Raw genomic sequence first — 18,981 nt, forward strand, 5'->3', positions numbered from 1 at the left:
AAACTTGTCTAATAGCTCAAAGACTCGAGAAGTCGAGTGACAATAGTGGTAGCTGGAGCTCAGTGTGTTTACCCTGTTTGTGGAGGAGTGATATAAGGAAGTCATTTATATTGGAGTGTAGGTTATATGAGGAGTAAGACACATTCATCCTTTGAAAAAGCGAGCTTGATACTTATGGCCAAAATGTAAAATATACTTCTGGCTGTATATTATCAGGACCCGGACTTTTATTTTTTGCAAAAGATTTTAAAGCGGGTTTGATTTCTTGAATTGAGACCGGTGATGTCAGATGGGCTGCATCAGTTTGTGTGAGTTTTGGCAAATCAATAGATTTGAAAACACCATTCATTGCCTCTGCTGACGGGTAAAAAGTCTAGGATGAAAATTAAGGAAAGTCTTATAAATTTCCGAGAGGTTGTTAGTGATATTACCAGATTATGACTTAACTTGGGAAATACGGGCTAATGAGTCACATCTACGTAATCTAAGCGCTAACAACTTGCTCGGTTTAGCACCAGAGAGACAGTAACAGGTGCATGCGCAATGAATTTTCAACTCAGCATGTATCATAAGGAGGTCGGTTAACTTGGCTCTGATTTGTGTCATTTTTAGCTGACATGCTGAATCAGAAATACGCAGATGAGCATTTTCCAGAGTATTCAAACGATTTTCCAAAATTATAATATTCCTGCATGCCATACAGGCTATATTGGATGCAAAACCAATAGTCAGATCTTGGATATGCCCTTTAATACCCAGCCAAATCTAATTTGGATCCTGAACAGAGTCTTTGTTCAACACTATAAACCCCTCAAGGTTTGTTTAAAAAAAAATCTATACTTTGTAGTAAAGAAGTATTAAAGCTCCAGCGAGGGGCTTTGAGGTCAGAAGAGGGAGTGAAAGCTGGAGATTTACATACTGGTGATCGGACAAGGAAGACAAAGACAGAGAAGCATTCATTGTCTAAGGAGCAAGAGATTTTGAAATTAAGATATAATCTATTCTGGAGAAAGACTTAAAATGAGGGAAAAGAAAGAGAATTCTTTAGCTGAGGGATTTAGTCAACTAAAGAAGTGTGCAAGGTTTGTATTCATAGTAACCCCAAAATGTAAACCTGATCATAATACTGGGACTCAGGATGTCAATATTAAAACTACGTAATAACAGAAAATGCCGAGGTTGCAAATATTTTTTCACTAGTAATTCTGCTAGTACCAAGAGTTTCATAAACATCCATCCATGCATCCATTATCCAACTCGCTATATCCAAACTACAGGGCCATGGGGGTCTGCTGGAGCCAATCCCAGCCAACACAAGGCGGAAGGCAGGAAACAAACCCCGGGCAGGGCGCCAGCCCACTGCAGGTTTCATAAACATGGAGAAATAAATCATTTTGTGTTTTTAATTTACTAGTGAAACCACTGGTTCTAAATTTGCATTTTATTGGCCAAAATTTTTCCAAATTTTCATAACATGTCAGGTCATAAGCTTTTGATAAAGATCAAGATCAAGGTTCCATCCCCAATAGTTTGTGAGTAATCACGTGACAGATGGACAAATTTTAGCCTTTTATAAATGCAAATTACTAATTTACAAAGTTCTGCAGAAAATTGGTTTCCCTTTGAATGCATTGTTTTGTGTTGATCCATTGGAAAAATATCCCAATGTATTCTATTAAAATTCCATGCAGTAGCCCCATGAAACTGAACACTTTGCCCTGCCATTGAATCAATATAAAGTATTAAAACAGGTCAGTCTATAGTCTGTATTTAAAGTCCTATGGCTCAAATTTCTTAAATCTTAATTAATTGAACAATAGTTTAAAAGAATAATGCTCTGATAACATCATAATTTTAATATTAGTCTCCATAACCAATAAGACAATACAGCAGAGAGAACATAGCACCTCACATGATTAGGCATCGTTTGGGAATGCCTAACTTGCTTTCATGATTACTCTGTAAATTAAACTGATTTTTTGCTAATGTCCTAGTGCTATTAAATAAGGAGGCACCCTCTTGCTCGCAAGGAGCTTCAGAGATCTTATCCAGAGATGAATCAGTTTCATAATGTTTGTGCAAAGATGTTGGAATTTCTGTACCTGTAATGTCATCTTCTGGCTTCAAACAAAAAGACCTTTCTTTCTCTTTCTTTGGTTGTTGCTGTTTTTCTTCAAAGGAGTTAACCGAGACGATGTGCTGCAAAGGTAGACGTAACTTGGACGTATGTTGCATTGAAATATCTTCTATATCTGAAACACCTTCTTGGTGCACACCTTGAGCACTTGCCAGAAAATTGTGGAAGGTGTCCGATTGCAAAACATTTTCTGTTTGTCTGCCTGCTGGTTGAGTTTCATCCAGAATCAAGTGAAAGCCGCATGGAACATCAGAGTTAAAACCTTCCTCAAAATCCCTTTTGGACTTTGTAAAATTGCTTGAGGAGGAAGCGGGACTCTCCAGATTGGATTCCCACTTCAGATCAGAACAACTGGGTTGAGACCTGAAAAGAGAATCATGATGCTTAAAACCGAGTGGAGTTTTGTTCCTTTTTTCATTGTCATTTTCAGCGTTATCACAGAAATGTCTTTCTTGTTTCTGTTGAATTTCAGAATCAGAAAATTTTGGAGAACCTGTATTGTAGGGGAACATTTTGTCAGCTAACTTATATATGCATTTAGAAGTTGCAGAATAATCCAATAAAGTCAGCTTATCCCCAGACACTTTCTGAAGATCTCTATCACAAGACAAATCAATACTGCATCCTTGAGTGCTGTCATCAATGGCAGTGGAATCCTCTAACAAAAAATGACCTTTTGGGAACACCTCACTTTGTCTTGTACCAGAAGCAACTTCAGGCCTAGGAGTTGAGGTCAACACTATAGAAAAGTCTTGATAGTTTGGAAATAGTTGATAGGACAATCGCTTGTTCTCCAGAGAAAAAGAATCATTACAAAATGTTGGGCTGATTATACTGTTTTCATCATCCTGCATACCACTCAAGCCAAAATTCTGTTGTTCATTTTGTGTAGTTGTTGGAGCAGCTGTTTCATTATTCTTAATGATGAGTTTATTGAATGATGAGAGGATATTTTCAAAGGCAGGTCCACCGGATTCACAGCATGAAGTTGTTCCAGCAGGAACATTGCTTGATACTGTGTTGAACTCACTTTGTTGCATACTGCTGACATTTTGAGGATCTGATTCTTTCAGTGGTAAAATGCTGATCTTCCTCGCACTTTCTGAGGTTTCTCTTTCAATACCAACCAAGTGAAGATCAGATGAGTCACTCAGAATCTTTGCTGCTGAAGGACTGAAGCAGATGCCTGGACAAATAACATTTTGAAGGTTCACTTTTTCTCCTGTTACACTGCAGAGCTTCTCGCTCTCTGAGCAATCACCTATTGTAGCAACTAAATGAAGACTTGGTGACCTACTTGGAGTCTCTGCCAATGTGGTTTTAAACAAATTGTGTGGTATACTGTCAACAAAAAGAGGACGTGATCTTTCTCCTGTTGCATTTCTACTCGTCATATCACTCTTTCTTCCCAACACACCATCATAGTGAAGACCAGATGAGCTGCTAGGAAGCTCTGTTGATACACAATTCAATCTGCTGTCTATTGTACTATCAACATTTTGAAGACAAGAATTTTCTGGTGTTATATCGGTCATCTTCTGATTGCTATGTGCACTTCCTTGTATCACATCAACAAAAAAAGTATGAAATGATTTGCCCAAAGGATCAGCAGATGTGGTATCAAAACAGTTCAGTTGGTGTACTGCAATAGTTGGTGTAGTACTAAAATTTTGGAGGTCTGATTCTTCCATTGTTACATTGCTAATTTTCATTTCATTCTCTGAACTTCCTCCCTTCTTTTGAAAAGAATAAATATTAGGTAGATTACTTTGAGTCTCTGTGGATGTAGTTTCTGACCTATTGTGCGGTGTGCTATCAACAATTTGTAGAAATGATTTTTCTGGTATTATACTCCTAATCTTTTTATCTCCTGAGTTTTGTTTTTTGGTGCCAGCATAATGAAGAACAGACGAGCTGCTTAGAACCTCTGTTAATGTGCCTTCAACCCAACTGCATGGTTTATTGTCTACATTTTGAATATGTGATTTTTCTTCCAATACACTGCTTATGTTCTCTGAGTTACCTTCTATTGCTCCAATGTAAGGAAGACCTGCTGAATTTCTAGGAATTTTTGCTGATGTGTCTAACAAAGTGCAAGGTGTTCTGGCAACATTTTCCGGATGAGAATTGTCTGTTCCACTTCCAATCTTTGTGTCACATTTTGAGCTTTCTATCACATGAAAAAAGTGAAGATTGGGTGAGCTGTTTGGAGACTCTGTGAATGTGGTATTCAGTCCCCATTTACTTATTACACTGTGTGATTTAAGAGATGATTCTTCCACCATTTCGCTACTGACCTTAACATCATTCTCGTTGCGTTCTCTTATCACATCAACAACATGAGGATCAGAGGATCTGCTTGAAGTATTTGCTGATGCAACACTGAAGACGCTGTGTGATTCATTATTAGCACATTTAAAATACAGTTCTGCTTTTGCACTGGAGCTCTTCTTTCTATCTGAGCTTTCTCCTGTCATTTCAGTCATGTGAAGATCAGACGACCTATTTAGAGTCTCTGTTGATGGGGTCTCGTGGAAACTGTGTGGTGTGCTATTAACACATGGCTCTTCCACCATTACACTATTAATCTTCATATTGCTCTCTGACCTTCCTTCAATCATCTTAAATAAGTGATCAGTTGAGTTGGTTGGTTCTGGTGTGTTTTTGGACTGAGGGTATAGTTGATTTTGAAGGTTAATTTCTGAATGTTCCTCAGTTGTATCAACATAAGAAAGATAAGATGAAGTGCTTAGGGGTTCAGACACTGTTAGGCTGGAACAACTACATGAAATACCATCACCATTTTCAGGATCCAATTCTTCGTCCGTTCCATGGTTGAAGTTCCTGTCACCATCTGAGTTTCCTTCTGTCATAGCTAAATAATGAAGACCACAAGAACTGCTTCTAATATAAGAAGATTTTGGCCTTTTCATTTCTTTGGTGGAACTTACTTGATGATTTCTTCCCACTCCTCTTTCCAGGGAAAGTCTTCCAACCCCACACTCTTGTTGCAGGGATTCACTTTCTAAGGTTTTCTGTGCCTTCTGCACTTTAAGCGAAATCTTTTCACCATCTGCTGTATCCCAGATACCTTCCTGTGCCATTGAGAACACAAGGTTAGTATGGGATATTCCAAAGATATCCAGGGATTGAAGAAAAGCAATGTGCTCTTCCAGCTCAGCATTCCTGGTTGACTGAGTGATTGACATGGACTGTAGCTGAATCTGTGTTAAAGACAGCTCAGTGTTGCCAAGAGTGAAAACATCCTTCAGCTGCTCATGGGTGAAATGTCTGAAAGGGTCCTTCTCATCGCCAGTTACCTGCCTTATCAGGGAATTCTTGAACACTTGGCGCCGGAACACCTTTTCTTCCACTGTCCCGCAGGTTATTAGCCGGTAGACAATGACATTTTTTTCCTGCCCAATCCTATATACTCTGTCTATAGCCTGAGCATCAGTTGCTGGATTCCACGACGGATCAAAGATGACAACTCGGTTCGCTGCAGTTAGGTTTAATCCAACACCACCCACCTGAGTTGTCAGAAGCATGATGGAGTAATCACTTTTGGTCTGAAACATTGATACCCGCCTGTTGCGCAGCTCTATCTGTTTGACTGTCCCATCTATACGCAAAAAATTAAAATTCTTTGCCTTTAAAACTTTTTCAATAATATTTAGCATTTTGCAGGAGCGGCAAAACACAAGTGTGCGATGTCCATCGCTGCAGAGTTTCTCCAGCAAGGCTACTAAAAAGGCCAGTTTTCTAGACTCTTGAATAAGACTATTATATGAGTCGCTCAACGCAAGGCTGCCATTAACAGAAAGTAACCTCGGATGATCACAGAGGCTCTTTAGCATGGTCAGCTCTGTTAGAGGACAAGCAGATGACAAGAGAATGTTTTTGATCTTCTCTGAAGAAAGAATGTCTCTATAGATGCGCTCTTGTAAGGGGCTGAGGTAAAGCCACACAACCAAATCGCTCTTCTCAGGAAGATGAGGAAGTGAGTTGGGTGGGCAGTTCTCTTTATTTTGTGAGTCATGGAACTCCTTTCCGATATCTAGTTTTGTTCTCCGCAGGTAATATGGCTTGATAATTTCCATTAAATTTTCTGAAATCTTGAACCCAAGTGCTTTCTCACTTGTGCTGGCATCTTTCATTCTCCCTTTTGTGATTGGAGTTTCATACAGTCTTTTAAAAGACTTATAACTGCCAAGGATGGCTCCTTGACACGCTACACTGAACAGAGCCCACATCTCTTGCAGGTTGTTTTGCACGGGGGTCCCAGTGAGAAGGATGCGTGTCTTCGAGGGAATGACAGAAGCAGCTTTGGTAGTTTTGTTAGCAGGCTTTTTGAGCTTGTGGGCTTCATCGAATATGACAATATCCCATATGAAGTCTTTGCTTCTGTGGTGTGACAGCATCTCTAGTCTGTTCACCAGCATTTGGTAAGTTGTAATTAGAACATCTCCGTTCTCCTGGATTGTCTTTAAATTTTCCTCTAGAGATCGGCTGCTGGTATGAAACACTTTCACATGCATTCCCGGAGTCCATTTTCTCACCTCTTCCATCCAGTTACTGATGAGGCTAACAGGTACCACGAGTAATACAGTTTTTATTAGGTCCATATCAAACATTCCTGATAGAAAAGAGAGGATTTGAACCGTCTTTCCCAGGCCCATATCATCAGCCAAGATGCCACCTTTTCTATTTTTGTGCAGAGAGTAAAGGAAAGCTAAGCCCTCCTTTTGGTACTTGTATAATTTGTCATGAATTTCTTTATAGAGCATTAGGCTGCTGTTCAGAACACCTTCAAATTCTTCACATTCTTCCTCCTCATCATCATCCTGGTAGCTTGTGATTTTTTTCCCCTGGCCCTGTAGCGTTCCTGCTGTGTCCATCATTGACAGATGTCCCTGGGAATACAACAAACAGGTTGATCAGACTGCAAGATTCTTTTTCTGTACATAGAACTGAATACTTATGTACATGTGCTTTCTCAATTTTTTTATTTTTAATAAATTTGCAAAAATCTCAAGTAAACTTTTTTTCACGTTGTCATTATGGGGTGTTGTGTGTAGAATTCTGAGGAAAGAAATGACTTTAATCCATTTTGGAATAAGCCTGTAACATAACAAAATGTGGAAAAAGTGATGTGCTGTGAATACTTTCCAGATGCACTGCATATAAAGATGACTGCACACTGGAAACAATTTCTGCCTTACAATCTTGGGAGCTGGGATCAATTTAATGTCCGTGTACTGACTGCATCTGCTTGCTCTGACCAATCTGTTTTTTTCCATGTGTTAATTGATTTTGGTCAGTAGTGATGAGCGAACCTACCTGAATTTGCTTTGCTTTGTGTTCAATAAAATCGCAAAACTGTTCTGAAGTTCCGAAAGTGGAACAAGAACCTGCACTAGTTTTGTGTGGATTCTAATGGTGCAGTGACCTTTTAAGTGTCTCTGAAGGGCTCTGAAGTCTCTGCCAGCTATGCTGGAGTGATTACTGTGGCCAAATATGTGACCTGAGCTGCGCCACTGTGCTTTCCTGTGATAAAGTTAACAGAGTTAAAGGTGAGACAGCGGCAGGCAGGAAGCATGAATTCAGTAAAGTATGACGCAAGATTCAATTGCAAGTACTCACCTCCCTTGAACTGAAATGTACAGTTTATTTATTTTCTACTTTTTGTCTGACATTTTTGCTCGCTTACTGCCACTATTTACACATAAGCACAACACTAAAGCATGTGGATTCTTCACTTCTTCCTGTTTGCATCAGCTTAACAGCACTCTGCGTAATGCTATTAAAGAAGTAGGCTCATGTATAACAAGTCACGTACAAGTTCATACAAAAAGACATTACATTGAAGACACGAAAACAATGACACATTTCCACTTTTCTTCTGCATGCATGTTGTGTTTAAATGGATTCGCAGGTTTTCTGCTAAGTTTTTAGCCCACCACAGTTATATATTCATTGTTATATATTCATGGGGCTGCCCCAGCCCAAACTGATTGCTACATCTCTGTGTTGTCGATGCTGGCCTTGCAAAGTATCTTGGAGTGCTAGAGAAAAAAAAGTTTGTCTAAGCTGACCAAATGGTGAATATTAGGCAAACAAGATCACAAGTCCACTTTGAATATTCACTGTGTGAAAGAATTGCAGGACTAGGGTGCATGTGTTTGGGGTAGTACAGAAAAATAGCCGATCTGTCTCATTAACTGATAAATAAGCAAAAGAAACACTTATTACAACAAACAAAACGCTATTGAGAGCTCTGTCTGTAGGTTGTCTGGGTAAATACAGTAGGTCTGAGTCCAGAAGGGGCGGGGTTTGGAAGGTGTGCCAGAGGGCTGGGCAAGGCATCATTTCTCTGGTCTGAGCTGTGGAGAACACAGAAAATAGGTTAGTGACAGTGCCCCCTCTTGCTTTGGAATGTTATTGACAGGTTTACCTGAGCCTTTTGGGTGGAAAAACACGCCAATCAATACTAGTTTTCAGGACTGTGTCTTATTTATTTAGAATGTTTATCTTTTTCATTATAACATGTTATGAAATTGTGTTTTTAGTTAAGAAATATATGTAGTTTAATTTTGGATACAATTTTGCAAGATTTCCCCTAATGCTTATTTGATCGTGATTTCTCAATTCCAATACACAACATTCATTACAATTATTTTTTGGTGAGGGTGGGGGTAAGTTTATTTTTGGAGTGGAACCCGAGGAATATTGTTCCTGTGCTGCTGTCCATGCAGCTCCACGTGGTGTCAGCCCTTGTGCACTACCTGCCTGCACTGTCACACTGCTGGCTCTGCCGTGCATGGCTCACTTGGCGTCAGAGACACCACCGACTGTGATCAGGCCACGATCTTCTAGTCTACAATTTCACACTCATTGATTCACTCATTACTAATTCATTTCATTGATGTCATTGCAACTTCACTAGTTTTTTCATTTCTTTTACATAGGTACAGCCATTTTGTACTTCTTAATTTCAAAGGTTTGTCCTTTTTGTGTGCTTTGTGTTTATGATGCTGTGTGGTTGCTCTGTATGCGATGTGCAAGCCATGTTACTGGTAACATCATGAAAGTTGCTATATATAAGATGGCTGCTTGCATTAAAAAATGTCTGAAATGTAAACAATTAAAGAGGAGACCTGGCGTAACACTAGCACTTGAGGGAACAAACTAATAATCAGGGTTGCATTTCTTGAAAGCTTTGTAATGCTAAGTATTTTGCTATCTCATATTTAAGATCATTTGTTAATTAGCAAGCGTTTCCCGAAAGCCTTTGTAACTAAAGTACTTAATATTGTTAGTAAATTAATGAGTGAGCCAACCCAATCGTTATTTTTAATATACAGTAGTTCTTTATTTGGACTTTTGCCTGCAATACCGTTACACAGAGACAGAGGTCACCCTAACTACATCACAAAAAAAATACTGACAGTCCAATTTGGGCAATGTAAACAATAATAATGATAATATTATGTTGATGTTGCAATCTGTAACCACAAGAGGGTGTGACTCAGCCCCAAACCACAAACACAATGTCACCCAACACAATTCCAGGTTCAAATAAAGGGCATTTATTTACTTTAACCATGTTCTAATAAATCACTAGACAAAATTACCACCCAAATATAATAAACAATCAATTTCTTCCCTCCAAATGAGTGTTTTCTGTGGAACTGGACCTGGGACTGCTACGGGTGTCAAGTGTGGAAGCCTGCCCGGACACAGACAGGTGGACATGTTAATGTCACCCAACACACATTTATTTATAAACTCCATTATTTACACAGGGTGCACAAACCCCGAAAAGTTCCCAAAGTCCTGGCCACAACAATGCCTCAGTTCTCTTCAGGCCACCTCCTTGCCTCCTCCACCAAGTTCTGTCCAGCTCCACTCCCGACTCTCGCCATTGTCTGAAGGGAGGCGGCCCCTTTTATATGCACCCAGATGTGCTCCAGGTGTCCTCCGGTGACCTTCCGCCGACATGCCCCTGTGTGGCGGAAGCACCGGCTGTGTACCCGGAAGCACTCCAGGTGTCCCCGATCCTCTTCCCCCCAGCACTTCCGGGTGTGGCGGAAGTGCTGAGGTCCAGGGCTTTCTAGGCACAGGGGCGCCCCCTCAAAGCTCTGTACCCGTGGCCCCCAAAGGAACCAGGGTGTTCATCCCCATATGGTCTGAGGTGGACGTAAGCCCTCTTCCTGTCCTCATGGGCATCCCGGCCGGGTCGCCACCCCAGTCATCTCCGACACAAGGTAAAGGTCGGCTGTAGCACTTTTATGCTGTTTGGAAACAAGAGTAGTCCTTCCCCAGCATGACCCTAGGGCCCCGATAGGGCTATGTTTCCAGACTGCAATTCCCATGCCACCCTGCAGATATTCTAACTGGATTCAGCCCTGAGTAGCACTGCCACCTGGCACCCATGTTCGCCCAGTACTTTGTGGTACAAATCAAACATATTAAAGAAAGAAACTTATCTACCAGGTCAAGTCTGATAAACCTTTTTGAGTCAGTAATCAGGAGAAAAGCTTGCCTATCGGTGTCATTTATCTACCCTTGCAGCACCATGCTGAAGACAGAGCATCCATCACAGCAGTCTGTTACAGCATGATCAGAATGATCAAAAATACAGGTGGAGGGTTATATTTATAGACAACTGAATTTGCATAACAGTGCTGTATTAATGCTTACATATCATACTCTGATTGGTTAAAAGACATGAGGTGCTTAGGATAGAGCACTACCTGCCTAAAATGAAAGTTTTCCCAATTATATCCTTGTTATACAATATTTCTTGATTCAGCCCTTATTCGGTTATGAAAACTGTATACATGACAACTAGTAAGTCTTACTAGGTGCATGAAAGAACATTACATGACCCAATTTCTTAAACCATCCCCCTGGAATATTCTGCTTGTTTGTTCGACCATTTCAACAGTCTCTTTATAATATTTCTAAAACAAATGCTGACATATTTCATTGGGTATTGCAAACCCAAATACTTAACTATTGTTACCTCCAAATTATTCTCTCACACCATTAATTATTCTTCAGTCCCAGTTAGGATGATTATTGTCAGGTGTTTTGGCCAGGATAAGTAACCACTCCCGCCATCTTTTCATAATTGCCTCCTGGCTAGGCAAGAAATTAATCCCATCCCAGCTAAGATGGCTGTCCTTCCTCTATGGCAGTTACAATATACAGTATATAAAAATGAATGTCTGCCTGTTTGTTCCTTATACAGTCTTTCACCTTTTCACCACTCTGGACCACATTTTGCATAGTTTCTCTCTAGGACCATACGGGCAAGATTGACTACTTTGAAACCATAAACGTTTGACTGTTGGGAGTCCCAATGTTTTGTTTTTTATCCCGTTTTATCGCCTTTTTACACCAGCGTCACCTGCTGGCTCAGGGCAAATGAAACATCCAGTCAGACTGAAGTCAGACTACCAGACTGTGGTTGAACAGTAGTGAACCCCAGGTTGGAGGAAGAAATGTTGGGACACCAACCAGATTGTCCTATTTAATTCTTTTAGCAAAAATGCACGACGGCAACAAAACTGAAAGTGCAGGCAATAACCTTCTCTTTAATAACGTTGTTGTTCGGTTGAGTGTGTCTTTACTTCTCGTGAAGCTCCATCCTCTAGTTTGGCTCAGCTCAAAGTGAGATGCCTCAATCCAGGGATGCTTGTCTTTATAGGGCCAGGCCCAGAAAGGGGAGAGTCAGTTGCCTTCATTAGGTGTCTTCTCAGAGCTATGAAAGCAGTAAAAATTAACCTGGTCTGTGCCTCCTCTTGCTTCAGGGTGGAACTACATACCTCAGCAGAGCCTGGAAAGCAACCTACTGGCGCGGATGGATGACAAAACAAAATGACCAGAGATTAACATGGCTTGGCCAGGTAATTCTCTTTCAATCTACCGTAATATAAAAAGGAGTATGTTCCACTTTTGCAGGGGTGTTGTGTGAGGCTTGATCGAGAGTGGAAGTGCAATGGAACATGAAGGACAATCAGAGTGTTGTCATTTAACTCCTGCTTTTCAGCGCTACAAACTATCCACCTTGAATTATAAGGACGAGTTAGACATGACAGCATTTATGGTTGTCCAGAGAATCAAGCAACTCACCTGGAGATGCCATTCAAGACAGCGGCATGAAAGAAGCCACGTCGCAGGTCTAAATGCTCTTTTTTGGTTTGACATAAACCCCTTGGACCATCTCTTAATAACCAAGAACTAATAGAGAATAAAGGCTGCCCTAATAAGCCTCCATGGTCTGGTGCAGGACAAATGTTGCACCTAGTCCCACTGTGTGGCTGCTGGTAGCACTCTGTTTCACTCCTGCAGATCATCAGCGATGCACATGAGGCTTGGCAAGACTACTGTGTCCAAATCTATGTATGCAGGGACCAGATTACTATAGGCTCTGAGGTTGAGACACAGTGTGACCCTAAGCAAGTCACTTCATCTGCCTGTGCTCTAACCTGGAGAAAACAAAAAAATGCAACCCTGCAAGGTTGTTAAGTGTTGTTAAGCTGCCTTGGCTAAAGATTTCAGCCCATTAAGTAAGTAATAATAATGATTTATCATAGCATGGATGGCATGGTGGCACAGTGGTAGCGCTGCTGCCTCACAGTTAGGAGACCCGGGTTCACTTCCCAGGTCCTCCCTGCATGGAGTTTGCTGTTCTCCCCGTGTCTGTGTGGGTTTCCTCCCACAGTCCAAAGACATGCAGGTTAGGTTCATTGGTGATTCTAAATTGTCACTAGTGTGTGCTTGGTGTATGTGTGTGCGCCCTGCCCAGGGTTTGTTTCCTGCCTTGCGCCCTGTGTTGGCTGGATTTGGCTCCATCAGACACCCGTGACACTGTAGTTAGGATATAGTAGCATCATTCCAGTGTTTGACGTTTGGTTTTACATCCATTGGTTTTATGCAATGATGAACTTTGAGAGAGCTTAGCATTCCAAAGCCCATTCTAAATAATTTATGAATGCACCCTGCTCCTTCCTATGGCTACAATAGTGCTTGAAAATGAAGGGTTACAATCATTTTTTTCTCAAAAATTATTTCAGTTGTTCAAAATGTGGTCCTATGATTTACATAACATCAATGATTGCTTTCCAGTGTGACCTTTAAGGTGAAGGTGAGTCTGCCTATAAACGCCTTTCCATCCCATCCCTCCTCTTGTGAGTATGAAAAGAAAGGCTAAATAGGATGCAGTAAACATAACGCAGCGAGAAGTAGGTTTTTGTTTCTTTTGAAACCATTGACATTTAAATGACATTTTTCAGTAAATGTAATATTGATGTGTGGGACACAATTAATACCATGGGAAGCAGGTGGAACTTTTAGCACATTTTAGGTGACTTTGAAAATAATATTTTACTGAGAACACATACTATTACAATCTAAGAAAAACACAATTTTGAAAAAACAGTTTGGATTAGAGGCAGGCTCCTTAATAATTGTGTGAGCCTCCCGTTTCATTTAGCAGGTGCCATAGAAAGCAACCATTGTGCACAAACTCGCATCATACAACAACACTGAGGTCTAGGTAGCGGCTGAGCCTTTCTCCAGACGTGAAAATCCTGCTGAAAATAATTTAAAAAATGCAAAGTGGCACTTATTAGTATAATGTAAACAAAGCAACTACCAGGAGACCCAATGGCAACAGGCAGACCCCTACTCACTCAGAGAGTTTGGTGCTTCAGCATGTACTCATCATGATGCTACAGTGACAAAAATATCACATTTCTAGGGTATCTTTTTAAAATATCTCTGTAAGTTTAAATGTACCCAAGTCTGAGCAAGTGGCCTATGCCAGGGTGCTGGTGACTGACCCTAAGACAGAGGAGGAACAATGTGGATTCCATCCTGGCCATGAAACAATATATCAGAACTTCTCCCTGGTGCAGTTGCTGGAGGGTGTTTGGAAGTATGATAACCCAGTCTACATCAGTTTTGTAACTTTGGAAAAAGCATATGGCTGTATCCCTCGTCATGTGTTGTGGGAGGTCCTGCAGGAGTATGCAGTAACAGGTGTTAGTTAACCTGGTGTAAAGCTGAATGTGTCCACTGTGGGTGTCGAACTCCATCAAGGCTGTCTGTGGCTTTCATGGACAGGATATCAAAGTGTAGCTGAGGACATGACTGTGTCCATTTGGGCGTTAGTATCTTTGCTTTATCCAGATGATCTTTCCTCTTTGCCTCATTTGATCTTCATCACACATTCAAGCGAATAACTGACGAGTGTGGAGCAGCAGAATTGAGGATCAGCACCTCCAAATTTGAGGTCATGGTTCTCTCTCAGAAAAGAGTAGATTGCTCTCAACAGGTGAGGAGGGAACAACTGCCCTTAGAAGAGGGGACAAGTATCTTTGGATCTTCTTCATGAGTGATAGAAGAAGGTAATTTGAAATAGACAAGCGGATTGGAGCAGCGGTTCTGCAGGTACTGTACCAGTCCGTGGTGGTAAAGTGGGAGCTGAGTTTAAAAACGAAACACTCAGTTTACTGTTCAAACTACACCTCATACTCAGCTCATCACCATGCTCATTCATAGTGGACGAGTCAGTTGAGGTGGTTTGGGCATGTTGTAAAGATGCCCTTTGGCCCCAGGTGGCTCTGGTCATGTCCCACCGGATGGAGACCTTGTGGCCGACCCAGGGATTCTCTTTGCTGACTTGGGAACACCTTGGAATTCCCCATGAAGGGCTGCAATCGCTAGCTTGGGACAGGGAAGTCGGGACTGTCCTGCTTGGTCTGCAAGATGTGACTTGTCTGAGCAAGCAATATGATGGGGCCCTTCGACTAGAGATATATAGATAAAAAAGAAACATAGGGAACTGCAGCTGTTTAAAATGGAAGAGTCACTTGATGAGATGGAATGAATCTGCATTATATTAAAGGATTCTTCTTTATTACATCCCATCAAGATTGTGGCCCTGAACTCTTCAGATCTGATCATCATTCACTTTCAACCAGTATATCATAAAGAAGGGAGTTAATACTGGACAGCAGATATGCGACAATAACAGCATCCCTGACTCCTCTTCGGTAGTGTGTGGAGACGGCATATAGAATTTGCTGCTTTATAATGTTTTTTGAGGACATTTTCACATGTAGCAGAGAAACAGCACCGGGCAGGTTCAGATGGAAATTATGCTTGCATCCCGAATTTAAGAGAGGCAATATGGCCCTACCACAGAAAGCTTCAGGCTATGACAAAATATTACAGGAAATGCTTGATTAACATAATGGAGTGGAATCAAACCCAAATTTCCTTCTTGAGAAGCAATCGTGCTTACATCGCACCACCATTCCTGTAATGGTATAGGTAGTTTTTTTAAATAATTTTTTGGAACTCCTTGTTGTTCTTTGAGTGTCTATTGCTCCATAGCGTTTTATGCCCCTAGAATCTATTTCTGTTACTATTTTTTTCAATTCCCTTTTTGCTTAGAAATATTGAAAATTGTTATACTGAGTCAAAGGTATTAAAATCAGTGCCGCGTTCTTCCTGGTTATTCAGATTTGAGGATAATAACAAACCTCTGCTTAGTGAATATTTGGCATTATGGCAAATAGCTCTCCAGGGGCCACAAGTGCACTGCACTGAATGGATAGACTTGCATCAACCCGGGACCAAGTGGCGTGAGTAAACCAAGCTTGCGTTTATTCCCCACGAACAAGGAATCCCCGGAAAGTGCTGGTCATACGTTCACACCGGGTCCCTGCCCTTTGCATATATCGCCTGTTGCTATTACCGATTGGATGGTTAAGTGAACTCCTCAGATTCCCGCTGCCGCATTCGCTCATGTTTAATGGTGGAGCCCTACAAGATGACTGAACCAGACTATAGAGGAAGTAAAAGTCGTAACAAGATTTCAGTAGGTAGACCTGTGGAAGGATCATCATCAAGGAAAGACTGCCAGACCCCGTCTCTCCTCACCAGCCCTCCCCACGAGCCACAATCCCACCACAACATATCTCCATTTTCCCGCGGGATTAATGCTAGTATCAAACCGCAGGTAACTGCTTTCGCTACTCAAAGGATCTGGCTGACGAGGTGACAGCTCAGCTGGCACGACACGTCGAATTGAAAGCCCCCACCGCCCCTTTCTCTTTATTTTGAGATTAGCAGTTTTATGTTCTGGGACCATCCAGCCGACGTTTGCCTTTTCTTCACTCCTTTCACCTCATTTTAAAAAAAACTAACGCTAACTAAAAGCATATTATTTGTGTTTAAAGTTAGTTACATGTGGTTTGCAGCGGTCTTAATTTACGTTATTTAATTGATGTAATTCGTAGATTTTAATCAATCGATATGCGTTTATTATGTTTTATAATTTGGATCGTTAGCAATTAGGGAAAGGTTGATCCCCTCCGGCCGCATCCCTGGTGTGATAAAAAATAGATTTGAAATCATGGCATGAAATGTCATCTTTTAGAAACTGTGTTTAGTTGGTTTGTTTATTGTGCATACATAACAATTGTAGCATTCCGCCTCATTTCTTTTCTTTTTTTTTCTGATAAATTAGATGCCAGCATTGGCAGGTACAAGAAAGACACTTCCATGATATCGCCTGCGGGATCAACGGAACCGGTGTCGCCTCTGAAAAGAAGGTGCAGAAATGGACGGCCGCTGCTGCATTCACTTTCGTTATGGTGTCGCCTCAAACTCGAACGGTTTCCCATTTAAAGGCTGTTCTATCTTTTTTTTTTTTTTACTTTCTTTGTGTGGTTGTTTTTTCCTCATCTATCAGAGGTTCTGTTTTTTTCCTCTTCCTCGTCTAATATTGCGTTTTTCTTTTTATAAACTCTACTCAATGTTTCAAACATACTGTATTTAAAAACGCATTTGCCCTATCCTAATGACATGTTGTAAAAGGATGCAAAACCATAAAAACAAATAAACACGCAAATAAACAATTATAAAATCACACGAAGTTTAAGAAGCTAACTAAAGTTTATCTCTAACAATTATGGCTAGCATGTTGCTAAAAATTAAACACACCGCATCAATTTGTTTAACGGCAAACAGAACAAGCGCTAAAGTTTAGGGGATGCTTACCTGCGCATCGCTTCCTTTCGTTTTTTTTTTCCTTGTAAGAATCACCTGTGGATTCGGAAAAAAAAAGTCCAGAGTGAAACAATGAGAGGAAATGCCAGTGCAGTGGAAGGTGCCCGGTATTGTGCTGTCGCTGGCAGCACTGCAACCAATCAGGTAAGAGCGGAGGCGCGTTTGAAATCGAGAGATCGAAATCGAAACTTATGGGCCGTCGCGATTGGAGGGAAGGCCGATGTCCCCACCGTGGAATAAGGCTGGTCGGGTCACTTCTACATAAAGTGGGTCTGCACAGATTGATGTCCGTTATTAATTACTTATAAATAGGTTTGTAATAACTATGTGAAGGCACGTCGCTTTAGAAAAGAGATTTTTAAAACACTGTTTGGACCAGGTCATATCCTTCTCAAAACTGCTTAGTCTGGTTGAGTGGGGCGACGTGGGACGTAAGGCAGGAAACAACCCTGGCAATGGCACCAGATCATCCCACACAGGATGCCAGATTTGAGCTGGACTGTCCCGAGTTCAACTGACAAATCCCGAGTACCGCATTCCCTGTGAAAATCCCGAATGAACAAAACTTCTATGTAAAAAAAAAATCTTAATTCATTTTTTTATATTGAGTATCTAGTTAAAGAGGCTAAATGTTTGCAGATAGTTCCACCTTTATAAATAAATTCTGTACCTGTCAGCTGAATCCGAGTGTTTGAATCGTCAGTGTTCGTGTACGTCAGTCTTGTGATCGTGTAGTCGTACATTCCTCGTGCTCGTGTGTACTTCGTTTTGAAAGTGAAGTGTTAAAGATTAACTAGGTAGGTCGTATCTGCATTCTGTTTACATATTATGTGAATGATACATAAAACAAGTTACAAGTTATATAAAGCATGCCCGTACCTAAATTTTGAATGAAAAACAAATGTGAGGTTATATACAAAATTGTACTGTATATTCGTATTCATGTTACTTTTGTATGCAATGAAATATTTCATTATTGCTCCAACTGAATGCTTGTGTAAGTAAAATAAGCAAAAATTTGGACTGATCGTTCAAAGTGCACTGTTGTGATTATTCTGTGACTATTTATATATATATATATATTCTCTTCTATATACTGTTTTATTTGTGTATGTATGTAAATTATACATGTTTATATATCTAAAAATATAATTTTATTAAAATTATCCATTTTTTTTAATCTTCCTAGTTCCTTAACATCGTTTTTTGGGGTCTCTCGAAATGGTGGTTATCCTGATCTGTGATTTTTGAAATCTGGCAACCCTGATCCCTGAACTTAGTATATTGCTAAACTGTGTGGTGCCTGCCATCGCTGTTCCAATAGATTCAGGCACATTCTGTGCTCCTTTAGTAGCTTTTAGCCACACAAAGATAGAAATCTCACTCCATGAGATGTTCAGATGTGGCTGGGGTATTACACAATATATTGGTACATCTGTATGGTAACCCTGAATGAGTATATTGAACACTGAAGTACATGGGTGTGTTTGAAGGTTTCTACACTACACTATACAATACTATATATACTATACTATATTATACTATACTATACTATACTACAACATCTTTTAAGCCAAAAATGTAACATCCAATCAAGCGCCACCCCCACTTCCCCAATGTAAACCCAGTTTTGCAGAAAGGAGCCTGGCAGGCTGTGGCATAGTGGTTAATGTGCTGACTGCTCAGCTGTCTTAAAATTGGAGACAACAATACTCAGACAGAAATAGCATTAGAAGATGGATAAAAAATACAAA

General features: G+C 40.6%; 1 protein-coding gene across 2 annotated transcripts; it reads right to left on the reverse strand.

The window, feature by feature from the left end:
- Positions 1–1,427: 1,427 nt before the first annotated feature.
- LOC120521200 lies at positions 1,428–17,957 on the reverse strand. Of its 2 annotated transcripts, none has more exons than XM_039742991.1 (2): positions 17,898–17,957; positions 1,428–7,050 (listed from the first exon to the last, which is right to left on the reverse strand). In XM_039742991.1, exon 2 carries the CDS (start codon positions 7,036–7,038, stop codon positions 1,909–1,911), a length of 5,130 nt encoding a protein of 1,709 aa, XP_039598925.1. In that variant the 5' UTR covers positions 7,039–7,050; positions 17,898–17,957; the 3' UTR covers positions 1,428–1,908. The 2 variants fall into 2 exon arrangements, with proteins under 2 accessions (XP_039598925.1, XP_039598923.1); XM_039742989.1 differs by lacking the exon at positions 17,898–17,957 and adding an exon at positions 17,219–17,255.
- Between the last annotated feature and the right edge of the window lie 1,024 nt (positions 17,958–18,981).

Source organism: Polypterus senegalus, unplaced genomic scaffold, assembly GCF_016835505.1.
Source record: "Polypterus senegalus isolate Bchr_013 unplaced genomic scaffold, ASM1683550v1 scaffold_1275, whole genome shotgun sequence".
NCBI classification, from domain to species: domain Eukaryota; kingdom Metazoa; phylum Chordata; class Cladistia; order Polypteriformes; family Polypteridae; genus Polypterus; species Polypterus senegalus.